At 37.1% G+C, this 14,952-nt stretch overlaps 2 protein-coding genes across 2 annotated transcripts; both read right to left on the reverse strand.

Annotated features, from left to right (window-relative positions):
* Window positions 1-1,197: 1,197 nt before the first annotated feature.
* ethe1 (ETHE1 persulfide dioxygenase) lies at window positions 1,198-6,410 on the reverse strand. The gene is made up of 7 exons (XM_007553800.2): window positions 6,258-6,410; window positions 5,464-5,608; window positions 4,184-4,332; window positions 3,868-3,997; window positions 3,417-3,506; window positions 3,001-3,117; window positions 1,198-2,139 (listed from the first exon to the last, which is right to left on the reverse strand). Exons 1-7 carry the CDS (start codon window positions 6,288-6,290, stop codon window positions 2,096-2,098), a joined length of 708 nt encoding a protein of 235 aa, XP_007553862.1. The 5' UTR covers window positions 6,291-6,410; the 3' UTR covers window positions 1,198-2,095.
* Window positions 6,411-7,758: 1,348 nt separating this feature from the next.
* Window positions 7,759-13,400, reverse strand: LOC103139265 (persulfide dioxygenase ETHE1, mitochondrial-like). The gene is made up of 8 exons (XM_016672355.1): window positions 12,991-13,400; window positions 12,737-12,956; window positions 11,975-12,119; window positions 10,328-10,476; window positions 10,022-10,151; window positions 9,593-9,682; window positions 8,626-8,742; window positions 7,759-8,496 (listed from the first exon to the last, which is right to left on the reverse strand). The coding sequence occupies exons 2-8, from the start codon at window positions 12,941-12,943 to the stop codon at window positions 8,450-8,452; spliced, it is 885 nt and encodes a 294-aa protein (XP_016527841.1). The 5' UTR covers window positions 12,944-12,956; window positions 12,991-13,400; the 3' UTR covers window positions 7,759-8,449.
* Window positions 13,401-14,952: the final 1,552 nt, after the last annotated feature.

Below are 14,952 nucleotides of genomic sequence, written 5' to 3' on the forward strand. Positions count from 1 at the left end.
AGACATAGTTTTACATGAACAGCCATTTTCTTTAACAATAATCTTTTGTGGTGTTTCCTCTTTGTGGAGGGTGTTGTGAATGACTGCAACACAGCATAGAGTCAGTAATCTTCCTTTTGGTTGTGGACACTTTACCTGGCCTAACATTTCTATATAAAAGTTTTGTTGATAAGGATTCCTTTTGGTAAAGCCAAGCAAGTTACCTACAAGAAAGCTAACACAAGTCCCTGCAGCCTCAAGCTGGGTCTCATGTACAATTTGGAGGATGGATATTGTACTTCTTCTCTTTTGACTTAAGTGATATAAAAGGATCTCAAATGATCTGTTTAACAATTCAAGTCTCTTTCACAACATTTTTAGGTATCTAAAACTATGTTTATTTGTGAAAGTTATTTGGGCTGACAAACTTTTTATAAGGACGCTTATGCTTTTCATGTCAAGCTGTGTATTCAGCTCATGAGGTTCAAATACCACAAAGTCTTACATATTTACCATGCGCTTGCCTTTGAGTGCCCTAGCAATGCTGAGAGGATGCTGCATTAAAAGTGAAACGGGACACTCTGAAAACTGAATTAACCACACAGATTCCATTCAGGACTATGCATAGACATTTCTTTAAGGCCCCACAGGCAAAATCAGCTCCCTTTACTCTGAGGAGTTTTATCACCCTGACTGGCCTCTTTACAGCCTTTTCTCAATGAGCTGATAGTGCAATAGATTCTTGCCAATGACATGTGGATGGCGTGAGAAAAAAAAAAAAAGTGCTTCAGGTTTACTGTGGCATAGAGCTGCAGCGGGACTAAAACGAGTGCTGGCAGATGGGCGGCAGACTGGGTGAAAGGACAGCTGGCACACTGAATCTCAAAAACAAAATAAGATAGGACTGCTTTACATGTGGAATGAATAAAACTTCAGCCTGTGAAAAAACAATCTCACAGGCACCTCTTTGTTAAAAAAAAATGAAGGTTTCCATCAGCAAATTCAAAGAGACAAAAGGTTGCCTAATATTGTTGTTTGTCTCAAATGCAGACAGCTGGTGTGTGGTGCATGTGTGGGTTTAAGGTATCAACTTGCATGAGCGCAGGAAACACCCACCTATAGATAACCCTTTCTTCAGCCCACATTTTCCTGTGGTGTTAACTAATTAAAAGCCAAACATCAAGGAGATTTCACAATCAGGATTATCAAGATGAATTTCATGATTCAGTTCAATGTAGTTTATTCATAAAGTACATGGAAACAACAATCAGATAAACAAGTGCTAAAAAGTCTGCCAATTCCTTTGTAGTTAAAAAGGCACTGGGTCAGCTTATCACTGACAAGTGTAGTGGAACAATGTACATTTAACTGCAACATCTTTATATACAAAAGTAGACTGTAGCTTTCTGCCATAGACTTCAGAAAGAAAACCTGTATTGCTGTGGCATACTCTAAAATAAAAACAAGTTCCTTATAGATTGTGAATGCAAATAGTGTAGATTTATTTTCCTGCTATGCAAAAAACACGCTGGCTATTAACAGTCTGCATATTGCGGATGTGTGGTAGGCTGAGGGAGTACAGAACCTCTGCAAAGGCCTCGTGAAAGAAGCCAGTTGAAGTGGGAAAACATTATTGTTAAACCAAACCTTTAATGAATTTGGGGCGTCCTGATACCAGTTTTTTCCATACCGAGTACAAGTACTTGAGTTTAGGTACTTGCCGATTCCATGTGCCGATTCAGAGTACTAGTATCGGTATCGGACACCACTGTCATGAATGGTTCGATTTTCTATCAGAGAAACATCCTGTATTGTTCTAAAACGCAGCACCACTGAACAATGTAGAGAACATTACAATTTACCTCAAAGCTGTACAGTAATAGTGTTCCACACACACAATTATACAGAATCGTTTTACATTTAAAAAGTGAATTTCATTATTTTTTTTCCTTAGGCAATTGAAAAAAAAAAAAAAACAATTTTAATAGCTGCACATCTAAAAACAACAGCTCCTCAAACAAATAAAATTGAGACTAAATGAAACACAGTTTAGTTTTGGTAAAACAACCGAGTATGGGTCACTGGACTCATAATGCTCCGTTCTGCTCGGCCCTTCCTAGTCTTGCAATCCACAAAGCAGGTTTGCAGGCACTGCAATATCTGCAAAGAAAGAAGAAAATGTGTTTTTAGAAGTCTATTATAGTTTATAATTATGACAATCTCAGAATAAAATCAACCATAATGTTATGACCACCCTAATTATTGACAAGCTTCCCCATTATGCCATGCTAATGGGGAAGCTGACATGCTATGCGGCATAGCATGTCAGCTTCTTGACTTATCGAGTTTGTCCCGGAAAAGAAGAAAAAAAAATTACAATTAGGTGTCTAATTAAATAACAATTCCCATGCTTAACAACTTCACATTACAATTCATTGTTATTAAAGTAACTTTAGGATTTTTCTCATTCTTATCAGGGCTATATTGTCTAGTTTCAGTTTCTGTTCAGAGCCTTTTTGTGTGTGTATGTGTGTGTGTTAATGTTTAAACAACCATTTAGCAAAGATGTGACAGTTCCCTTTAAATATTGCTAAACATATCCTAATTAAAGTCCAAAATTTAATTTGTTACCATTAGTCAATTTGTTGTTGATCTGTTTATAATCAGCAAGACAGCAAGCAGTTAGACCACAGTGTTTTCCCCAAAGAGTTAAGGTAACAGATGAACTGAGACAACTTCCTTTAAAACTTCACAATAAAAGTCTTAAGAGTCTATTCTATGCTCTGACTTAAAAGTAAAATTAATTTACGTAGGGGGCAATCTGTTTGTAAAGTTGAGGAAAAACAATAAGAATTAAGTTTTACTAAATGAGATAAGATATTTCTGTCATTCCCAAAATGATTCTAGTCGCTTTCATTGTTAAAATAGGTTTACCTTCTTCACTGCGATGCATTCATAATGTTACGGCTGACTAGTGTCTAACATTTAGATTTAACGGTAGGTTTGTAGCGGTTCAAGTACCAATTTTCTTTGGCTTAGGGAGATTCAGGTTGTCCATGATTTTCACAAACTCCTCCAACTTCTTGGTTAGGCGGGGATTGTGCTTGCGTTCCTCACCAACTGTAGTAACTGTCTGACCTAGTAAACAGAAAAACAGAAAGCTTAGTTACAAACTAATAACATTGTAGAAAAACATTTTAAAAAGGAATGCACAAGAATTATATAATGTAGCTCATTAAAAACATTCGAGCATTTCTTTGCTGCATGAAGCCTTGAACAGGACATGAATAAGAACATTGTAGTAACTTCTGAGTGTCGAAAACTACGTTTTTCAGTTACTATGCTCTGGCCTAAAATAATTTTTCAAAGTCATTTGGTCACCGTCTGTGAGATAGGATGTAGTTTTAAGAAATTACGCATGTGGGTTTTTAACCAACCTTTGTAGTCATGTGCTGGGTAGAGGAGGCAGTCTTCAGGCAGCTGGAAGACGACCTCGTGGATTGACTTGTAAAGCCTTTCAGGAGAACCTAAGAAGAAGGACCAAGATTAAACTCTAAAGTCAAAAGCTTGTTAAAAATATTTAATCAATGACTTCAAACTGTTAAAAACAGATATTTATAGAAGACTTGAATTATTCAAATGCTATTTTATTTAATGCAATACTGCCCCCATGTGTCCCTTGTGTTTAATCACACGTCTAAGAACTATGGGAACTATGGGAAGAAGAGTACTGACTATTGTAAGAGACGAAATTCAAAATTACTCCAATACGGGAAATTTACGGGAAAATACTAATACAGGAGCACACTGGGACGGAAGGGTAGAATACAGTAGATTCCCAGCTAAAACAGAAAACTTGACAGGTATGAGTAAAGACCGTGTGCCTACCCTGCTGGAAGTCTGTTCTGCCACAGCCTCTGATGAGCAGAGCGTCCCCAGTGAAAGCCATGCTCTTGTCCCCCAATACCAGGGTAATACACCCATCAGTGTGCCCTGGTGTTTCTCTCACTATCAGACACTGGTGATTAGAGAAAAAAAATAAACATTAGCTGGACACATTTTTTCCTCAAATCTATTTTATCAAATTATTTCAATGATTTCTCACTATTTACTATGTATTAGGAAGAAAATTAGAACATACTAATAAAAAGATAGTAGTAATAATAAATGAGTTAATTAATTAAAAAATAATAGTTGTCCTTACATGTTTTCCAAAGGTGATTTTGTCCCCCTCTGACAGCTGGACATCTGCTGAGGCACCGCTGTGTTTAGAAATGGCGCTCTTCAGTCCCTCGATTTGTTTCTTCATCAACCCAGTGCCGGTTACGTGGTCCGCATGGCAGTGGGTGTTAACTACCATAAACACACACACACACACACACACACATTGGATTTTGTTTTTAGAAGTAATTTACTGCCAGTAAGTAAAGTTGGGAATACTTTAATATTTAATTGAAGGGGAAAAGGTCTGACAGCCGTATGGGCTGATGTTCAGCTTGGTGACGCCCAATGGCAAACTGCCTGACAGGATGGCGACTATTAGCAGACTGATAGCCATATATGTCTTTGTTAAGTAACATTGACCTTGATCTAATACTGACTAGATCATCTACTTTTATTATTCTCAAGGAGACTGGCAGGTTATGCAAGCACTGAAACATTATTAAGCTGATAATTAACTTAACAGAAAAAAAAGTCTTTTTCAAAAGCTATCTTTTGGTGAGTGTGGCAAGACAGATTACCCATATCAGTGAAAGCCATTGTTTGAAAAAGTTGTGATCTCCAAAACATAAATAGTTTACTTCACACCAATCCAACACTTCTACCCTGCTATTAAGTACTTCTAAGGAGATTTCAAGGTTTGTTTTAAAAGCTGTATTGATTATAGAATAACTGTAGTGCTACTTTTCCCTCACTTGCTGCTACAAGGCAGCAACTTGTCAGCTGCTTTTGCATGTAAGGAAATACTTTAAGCTGCAAAAATAACACAAACAATTATGGTGTAGAAACTGTAGCAACTTCACTCATTCTTATTAAGATAACATTTTAAAAATGATAATTGGCAAGCTACAAGCAGCTTGTCTGTAAAGCTACTTGCCATACTGTAATTATTACAGAATAATTTAGAATTTCTGTCTACGCAACGACAGTAGACATGTGAGATATTTCTTCCAGAGTAGCATTTTATTGATGCGTTTTCCTTTGTTGGTAAGTGGTAATGTTATTTTTCATAGCAAGACAAACAGTAGCGTCTTGACCTATCTTTTTAATTCCTAGATAAGAAAGTGATCTGCTACAGCAATTTAGGGTTTGTCCAAGATCTAAAGTTTATTATTATTATTATTTATACGCTTAACAACTTGGCTGATGTATTTTAACAGGGTTTCAAAATGTTTAATAAGAGAACACAGATGAGCTACAGTTTTTGAGTTCATGCCATGACAGAAACTGCCTCTCTCAACCCATTTGTGATTGCAAAGATACCTGCAATTTTTAGATTGAGCCCCAGCTCCTTCACAAACTTCACATCTCTGTCGACAGTCTCCTTCACAGGATCAATGATGACCGCCTCTTTGGTGTCTCTGTCTGCTAGCAGGTAAGTGTAGGTGGAACTCTCGCTCTCAAAAAGCTAAACCGGAAAAACAAGAGGGAGATATCTACAGTTCACATCTTGCAGCTAGGGATACATACATTATTCTCTACATTATTAGATAGTAATGATTTTTAAATGAAGCCTACACAAATTACTATAGGGGAGTTTGGAGTTCAGGTTGAAGAAGTAAAGAGACCAAAATATATGCTTCTAGGTTAGGGTTCCCTGTGTGACAATTTGTTTCTCTTTTCCTAAACTACTTGTGGTCAATTATTTATAATAAAGCTTTGGGAGGTATGGGAAAAAAAATCGGTATTCAAATATCAAATAATGCAATATTGTTTTTAATAGCTGCTATCGTCGTTAAAAGGAGAAGACTGTAACTGTAGAAAACACCCATCTATTGTGCGTCAGCTGCAATGTCATGGTGATGCAGCGATAACACTAATTAAGCTCAGAGCTTTTTAAAAGCCAAAACAGAATGTTAAATCAGAGAAATGCTAGTTAAAGGACATTTCACCTGAAAAAAAACATCAAAATTTTGTCTGACAATTACCTCACCGAGTCTAAACCAAACGCATATTTATCATGTACTCACCAGTAAGCTACGGCTAACTCTACAACTTCCTGTTTTGAAGTAAAATTCAGAGCTGCAGACCATAAGAAAGTTTAAAAATACACATACTTGTCTGAAGATTGGTGCTTCGGGCTTCGCCATCTTGGAGCCGTCCTACTTGATGTTTACTCGGAGCAGCTGGACTACAGAAAACACCCCCGCGGTAGATGAGCCCTCTCAGGAAAGTAAACCAATGACTGGAGCTGCGTGTGGCTGTTCCGCTTACATATAGCCTCTCAGCCACGCCCAGATTACCTGACAAGAACTAGTTTGAGATACGTGATCTCCAAGGGTGTGTCAGACCAAACACATGCTGCACAGCCATAAAAAAAATAAATAAATAAAAAATCTGCTCTGTCATCATTACTCCACTTTTAATCTTTACATAATTGTATTTATTGCTATGGTTGTAAAGGTAGACTGTTGATTGAGTTTGTTAATAATTATATCTAATACTATTTGAGCTCTTAACTTATGCAACATTACTATTACATTTAAAAATAACAGCAAGGCAGTGATATCGGATTTGATGGAACTATTGTTTTTGATAACATGTACAGCCTTGTTTCCACTGTGCACTTGCAGGCCTCAGAATGCCTCTAAATATTCTCCAAAAATATTTTTTACAAAAAACCCATGAATCAGTAAACGCAGGTCTGCCTCATCTCCAACTGAGCTATAGCGTGTGAACAAAGTAGATAATTGTGCAAAGATAAGCAAGCTTTAGGCACATGTTTTGTCATCATGGGGCTGACTTGGGACCAGAACAATAAACAAAGAATTATTTAGACGCACTTTATATTATGCAACTGCATTTTATCACTTTTGGGATAAAAAGCGAAAATCATGTTAGAGGCAATGTTTGGTTTGAAAAACAAACTTTATTTTGAGAGCACTTTCCAAAGGCAAAACAGATACAAAGGCTAAAAACAAAAGGACTTCATTACAATGAGGCGATAATAAGGGAAAGTATGGTTGGAGTACTGAGATCTAAGAACACTAACAGTCAGTTACAGGTTCACTGCACAGAGTGGGTAGAATAATAAAGGAGTAACTTCAAAATTTTTCAACTTTACTAATCAATGACTTGATATAGAAATTCAGTGTTATGATAGACAAGACAATGATTCCAAACATAAAATCAAGACTGATTTTGAAGCTGTTAAAGCAGACTAACAGTAAGCTTCCAGAATGATTACAACCTCAACCTTTTCTGAAAATGACTTCATTATAAAAACCGGTATTATTCCAAAACCAACCAATTTTAATGAGGACAACAAAATTTGCCAATAAAAGTGGACCAATGTCCAGTGAAAATGTCTGAAGGTATTCAGTGCCTCAAACAGAACTTGCTAAGCAAGATTAATTATATTAATTTCAGTAAAAATAATGTATGCAACTGCAATTATGTTAGCACATATAAGAAGTCAACAAATGTTGTTTGGAGATTTTGTACGGCACTGTGAATCCTTATAACTTATTTTTTCAATATGATGATCATTCCAGTTTTTCCTTGTTGAGTTCAAACTGTGAATTGTTTCTAGTAATTATGACAACTGAAATAGTTTAATTTGAAAACAGTTTTATTTTGATACTGGTCTCGGACACTATTGCAGGTTACAGTTATTGAGTCAAAGGACTGAAAGCACAATCAAAAATTTTAAAAATCAAGAATCCAAACAGATTAATGGTATTGGCCTTCTTTTTTCGCATATAGGTTATCTATACAAGAGCCAAGGTCAACACAAGGTTCCCTAGCTTGTTCTGCAATGAAAACAACTTCTTCATAACCCCTGTGACTGGTAGCAGTGTGGGTGATTAAATATTATATATTATTAGCAAAACGCCATTGAATAGCCCATGCAAAAGAAGTCACCTGTACCAGTAAAGCAACATGACCATGAAATCAAACCTTGAAGGCATTTATTTCCCTTAATTAAACGTTTTGTTCATTCATTCCTTCAATCATGTTACAAGTCAAAATATTACAGATGTACAGAGTAAAACACACACATTTAACTTAATCGCAATACAAAAACTATTAGTTCTTTTACAAACAAAAGCATTGTTACAATATTTTTTACTATCAAATTAGATTTTATTCATAACTACATAAATACATAACTTACAAAGAACAATGAAAGCACTTTATGGTAAGCTATTGGGGTCGGGTTTGTGAAATAAAGTTTTGTGTGAATCATTCCGTAGCTATGTCAATGGCTTTATGATTTTTTTTTTTCTCGTTTTCTTCTTCAAGACATTCAGAGTCCATGGAGTCCACAAACGAGGTTAGCAGGCACTGAAATATCTGCAAAAGAAGGAAAAGAGAAATGATTAAGGATTTGTTGTGCCGCAGTTTTCCCGTTGAATTGGCACGTTGGAACCCACAAATTAACACAAGTTATGGCTGAGCTGCGAAACAAAACTGGTTTGTTACCTATTTTATCCGGCTTTGGAAGATTCAAGCTGTTCATGATCTCCACAAACTCGTCCTTCGACTTTATGAGACGAGGGTTATACTTGCGTTCTTCACCAACCGTGGAAACAGTCTGACCTGATTCACAAAAACACATCCAGTCAGTATTACACGTAGGGCTTTTGTGGTATACTTTTAGCTTACAACCCCACTGATCAACTACAGTACAACATAGTGGTACATTTCAGTAAAGTACACTACATCTCAAAAGTTAATTCAGTTATTAAATGCGAAAGTGTAAACCAAATTTTATGCACAGGAGATTCATTACATATACCAGAGGTTCCCAAACTGTGGGGCGCCGTCTGGATGGATGAAAAAAAAAAAAACATGAACACTGTATGCGCTGGGTTTTTACCTTAGAATGGCCAACTCTCTGTTATTCCTATGTCAATTTGATACAGTAGAGGCTTCCACACTTCCCACATCTGTGTCCTCTGTCACTTTTATCAGCAGTTAAAACAGTTTAATCCGTTCTTAACATGTGGTAACCTGTTTTTCCGAGCCACCTTTAAACGCAACATGAGTGCTATGACGCTCGAGCTGGGTTTACATCTGTACGGCAGTGAAGGAGACCTGCTGCAGCTGTGCAGAGCTACGCAGGTTTGTGTTAAAATCACGGCAGCAAACCAGAAAAACGCAAAGAACTTTTCACAGTTTCCCCCCCAAACTAACCGACTGTTGAGTAAAGCTGTTGGATGCAGGTAATGTTAGCTAAAAGATGACTAGCTAGCTAATATCAATACGTCACCTTAAGCTTAACAAGTAGCCTGTAGGCTACCGATGTTGTTGTCTATGTACAGCTACGTACATTAATTTTGCCCCAAAAGAAGTCGATTTCCCCCCCACCCCGCTCATTCTTAGAGACAGGGAGTCTCTAAGAATCCCTGTAAGAATTAAACATTAGGTACATGTGTTTATAACTAACCTAAATAGTCATGTGCTGGGTAGACGAGGCAGTCATCAGGCAGCGTGAAGATCTTGTCGTGGACTGAATCGTAAAGGCATTTTGCACAGCCTGTAGTAGAGATGTGACAGTTTCAGAAGATTTAGGATACTTCAGGAGTATCAACAATGAGAGCATTTCAAAATGTTCCATGTTGAAGTTCACACAATAGCTTAAAAAAATATTACAATCATTCCACCAAGACAGATTCTGAATCCATACTTCAACGGTTCATTAAAAGGCTTTTTCTGCACAAGCCGATGAGGTAACTCATTCCTATCATTCAGGTGGTTTAGTGAATGACTGAATTTAAGAAATGCAGGGCGTTGTGCCCCGAGGACTAGAATTGGGAAACTCTATTTATGTAATGACAGATCCATTAAAAACATACGAGTCATGACATATGCCTACCCTGCTGGAAGTCTGTTCTGCCACAGCCTCGGATAAGCAGAGCATCCCCAGTAAAAGCCATGCTTTCATCTGCTGACACGAACGTTGTGCACCCATCCGTGTGTCCCGGTGTTTCTCTTACAGTCAGGTACTACAGAAGGAAACAACAGTCATCTCAAAGCGTGTCAGGTCTTTTTATTTTATTTGGCAATTTCAACTGAAATGTTCCTAATTTTACAGCGCGTGAATTATAAGTAAAAAAAAAAATAAAAAATTTAAATGTAAAGCTGACAAGCAAATTTTCAAAAGGTTTTATAGCTTCATTACGTGTTTTCCAAAGCGGATTTTGTCGCCCTCTGACAGCAGGATATCTGCAGAGGCACCGCTGAATTTAGAGATGGCACTCTTCAATCCTGTAATTCTTTTCTTCATCAGCCCGGAGCTGGTTATGTGGTCTGCATGGCAGTGGGTGTTCACTATCAGAAATAAAAGGGAATAAAATACAGGTTACCATATATAAATGTATGGGTGAAAGTCATTCTGCCCTTTGCATCCATTTCAGGTCATTTCGTACCAGACTTTTTCAGGTACGAAACAGAAGTTGTCTGTCACTGGGTGTTTAGAATCAACTATGCTTCAAGCCATACCCACCAAGAGGACGTTTCCTACCTGCTTTGATGACAGAGGATTGAAAATAACCTACCTACATTAATATTGTTAGTCTACCATGCAGAAATGTGGTTATGACAGAGGGCATAAGGGATCACCGATCAGCTTTCTCATCAAGATAAGGCTATGGTGGGCAAGCTACGAGTGGCATATCTGCTAAGCAGTGGGCTTAAGGATAATTGCCCAGCAAGTAGCTCAACCCAGCTAATATCAGATTGTAATACCTCTATTACTCTTTAAAGAGGAGAAAAGTAAAAGCGTATAACATTCTGCAGAATAAGCACTTCAAAACTACTACTAAATTTATCAGGACTTGTGTCTATATTTTTGCCTTTCTATACATGAAGATCAATATAAGTAAATGGAGCGAACAGTAACATATTAGTTTAGCAGAAGAATGAATAAGTATTGCTTTTCTTGTAAATAATAGTGATCCCATTGTATTATCTGTTTAGATTTTTTGCAAGTAGTTGTGAAAATAAAATGAAAAGTTGCTATGCTATGGTTATCAAACCATAGCAATCTCATACAGACACATGCCCATGTGACCACAACATATAACACCTGCCAGCAGGAGTTCTGTGGGAGTTATTATGGTTTGATCAGGTGTAGTAATCTGTCATTAAAAAAAAAAAAAACTCCACATGGGGATCACTTATCAGGAAAATTTTACTAACTCCTAAAAGGGCTATTTGTTTACCAGAAAAAAAACCTATATAAATAAGTTGTAATGTTGATTTTCAGGAAATAATAAATTATTAATAAAGACTGATATTTGACGCTGAAACTTTTTTTTACGATTATTTACCTCCATAATTCATGAAAATGCTTAACTAGATTGATAAATAAGTTTATTTGCTATGGCTTAAGTTTGCTGGTTCAAAAATAGTGTGACAGGGACTTGGAAATGAGGCAACAGGTAAATGAGCATTTTGATCATATTTTGCATGGACTGTAGGGGATAACAATGTGATCACATGATTTTCATACAAATATTTTAAATTGAAGTTTCTGCTCATTTACTGAACATAAAAGATTTTTACATGCTGTACTGGACAACTGACCGTGCTTAAAATATTTGAAATTATTAATATGTTCTCTTGTTTCTATTTCAACTGAATCAAAATAATTGTTTTTATCAGTGGGATGCAGCTGGAAGTGTCTTAAATAAGCATATTTAAAAAATGTACAAGGCTTACACTGACGTAGGCAGTTAAGACGACCAGGACACGGATTTCTAAAATAAGTCTAAACTCATGGAAAGTAACTGTATTTTGTAGCTCACTCACAAAAACACACAGATACCTGCTAGTATCAGCTTTAGCCCCAGTTCCTCTATCAGGCTTAAGTCTCTGTCAATTGTCTCCAGCACAGGATCAATGATAATGGCCTCTCTGGTGTTCGTGTCTGCCAGCAGGTAGGTATAGGTGCTGCTCTCCACCTCAAACAGCTAAACAGGAAAAACATGTGATAGGTGTTACTCTACAATAGATGCCAACAGACAATAAAGGTCACGTACTTCACGTCCTGCTCATCTTCCTCAGATAATGTTGGTGAGTGTGGTGAAGACAAAGGAGAAGGGAAAGCAGATTGTAAGGAGAATGCATCGTGTGAATGTGAACATTACCTTTTTTTTTTTTTTGCATGATCAGTGTTACTATTTTTGGTGCAAGCACCTCCTTATTTGGGACATGAATGGCGAAAAATATGTTGAATAAACTTGAAATGCATATAAAGTGTAATTGAGAAAAAGCAACAAAAAGTTGCCAATAAATTTAGATACCGAATTATGTAAATGTAAAGATAAAGCCTACTTAGCTGTAAAGCATAACATAAACTGCAAAGTCATCCTGATGCAGGCATACTGCATCTGTAAGCTACAGTCTAGTTTAACAAACCACCAAAAATACTAGAGTACTAAAGATTGAACTCTACACCATGCTAGATGCTAACCCTTCATGCTTCCCGTTATCTTACATCAAGAATGAAGGTTAAATATTCTGATAACTCGTTCCTTTTAACATTGAATAATTAACCCAGGCAGAAGTTCATATAACGTGGACCTACTTGTCTGAAGAGCAGTCCTTCCGTCTTCGCCATCCTGGAGCAGTAGAACCTGGCGTTCCGCTGCAGGTCTACGACAGAATTCTTGCCGGGAGAGAGACGCCTGCTCTGGGTTGCCGCATAACTCGAGCCCTCGGTGTTGGCTCCGAGTCGAAGCGACAGAGCTACAGCCCGATGGATAGGTCTTATTCTGGTTAATACAGAGCACATTGTCGTTTTCTGTCTGAACTAGCAGCTAGGTTTGACTGGACAACCACCAACTGGTTGAGCGGCACCGAAGAACCAGAAGCAGGTAACCGTAAGAATGTGACGTTGTCCTTAAGACCGCGGCAGATACAAACCGATTTAAAAAATAAAATAAATAAAATAAAAATAAAACCCCGAGCTCAGTCCCGTTTGGAAGCGAAGCTATTACTCGCTGCTGTTTCCCTCGGTCTTTACAGGAGCTTTGCCTATCACTATACCCATTCTTTGATCGGCCAACCCTCACAACCGGTGTCACGAAACTGGGTCAAAAAATGTCAGCTGTCGCGCGCAAACTATTTGCAGGCGCGTTCATGGGGCACGCAGACAGCACTATGGCCTACGTGACAAATGTAGCATACAGTTCCATAACGAAACCAAACCTTTGTTGTGATGACTGTGCATACTCATTCATAATAAATACGCAAGCATGCACGCACACGAACATTTATTTCCAAAGTCGTTTGGGGAATCTTTATAGGGTAGCAATCACCTTACTGTATTTTAAAGTTTTAAAGAGGCAGTAACATGTATTTTCCAGGCATATAGTTCCATTTTATAGCGCAATCAAGTAACTATGTTACCTTCAGCTGCTATAAAAGTGATATCAAATAAGACTTGAAAGAGTTCTGACTTAGTAATTTAACAATAGGGCCTCTTTAAAAGTTTTTACTCTTTATGAAACTCCGCCTTCAGGAAGTTATCACGAGGAGAGAGGAAGGCATATCAAATACAAAAATAGATGATTGTAAGAAGGAACAATATAATGAAGAGGCAAGAGGAAATGTGGATAAATAGGTTGAGAATTAGGCATAGTTTAAAAAGTGGTCTAAAAACGAAAACATCCATCAGGGTTTTTTCTCATTGTGGAGAAAAAGGAGTGGAACATATGTAGACAATACAGAGAAAGAAGGGATGGAAAGGACAAGGGAAATTTTGAAAACAATGTTTAATGTATAATTTATGCACTTATCAAGTATTTACAAGACACAGTTAGCTGGAAGAATTTAGTTAGTTAGTTAGTTAGTTAGTTAGTTAGTTAGTTAGTTAGTTAGTTAGTTAGTTAGTTAGTTAGTTAGTCAGTATATTTTTGCTTATATTGTTTAGGCTGCTGGAGGACAAACTGAACACTTTTTCTCATTGTTTTCTTCTTGTGCTATTATCAAATTTCCATTATTTGCTATTATTTCACCTGCTAACTTTATTTTTTTGTTTAGGTTTTCTTCTCTCTAGAAGCATCCAGGTGTTTTGTGACACCTGGATGAGGAGTGCCAATTGAGATAATGATGCCAACAGCTAAATGTTTTCTCTATCCTGCGATTAACTTTTTGCTTTTCTTTCATATAGAAAGTTACATTAGCTGTTTCTGTTTTGTGTATCTGCTCTGTCTTCTGGAACCCCCAGTCGGACATGGCAGATGGCTACTGGTTCTGCTCGAGGTTTCTTGTAAAGAGGAGATTTTCCACTCTACTGTCACTTTATATATGCTCAGTATGAGGGATTGCTGCAAGGTTAACAACACAACACAAGCGATTTCTAAGAGTTTATGGAAACTCAAGGCATGTTTTAAATTCTTTTAACTGAATCTTACATATCATTTACAGACCGTTATATTTTATTCTATTATTTATGCACTTTACGCTTGTTAATGAAATTGGTACAGGTGGACTTATCTTTGGTATTAAAATTTGACTATCTTGCTATCATTGGTTAACAAACTGTTATACATGTTGTGTTAAATGCTGAGTGTTGAAAATGTACAAATAAAAAAACAGATAATAAATAGATAAAGGCTGGACATGGGCTTAGCAAGAAGTAGGGCCCAAATTTCCGGGGCCTTGGTTCAGCTGTGGCCCAAAATATGGACTTATTATTATGCAAGTTTTAGCAAATTGATGTGGGAATAGAAAAAGGTCAATGATGTCTGAAAGTATTTTTTCTTGTTCGTCTATTGTCCTATTCTATACTATGACCAT

This window comes from Poecilia formosa, unplaced genomic scaffold (genome assembly GCF_000485575.1).
Source record: "Poecilia formosa unplaced genomic scaffold, Poecilia_formosa-5.1.2 Scaffold59, whole genome shotgun sequence".
NCBI classification, from domain to species: Eukaryota; Metazoa; Chordata; class Actinopteri; order Cyprinodontiformes; family Poeciliidae; genus Poecilia; species Poecilia formosa.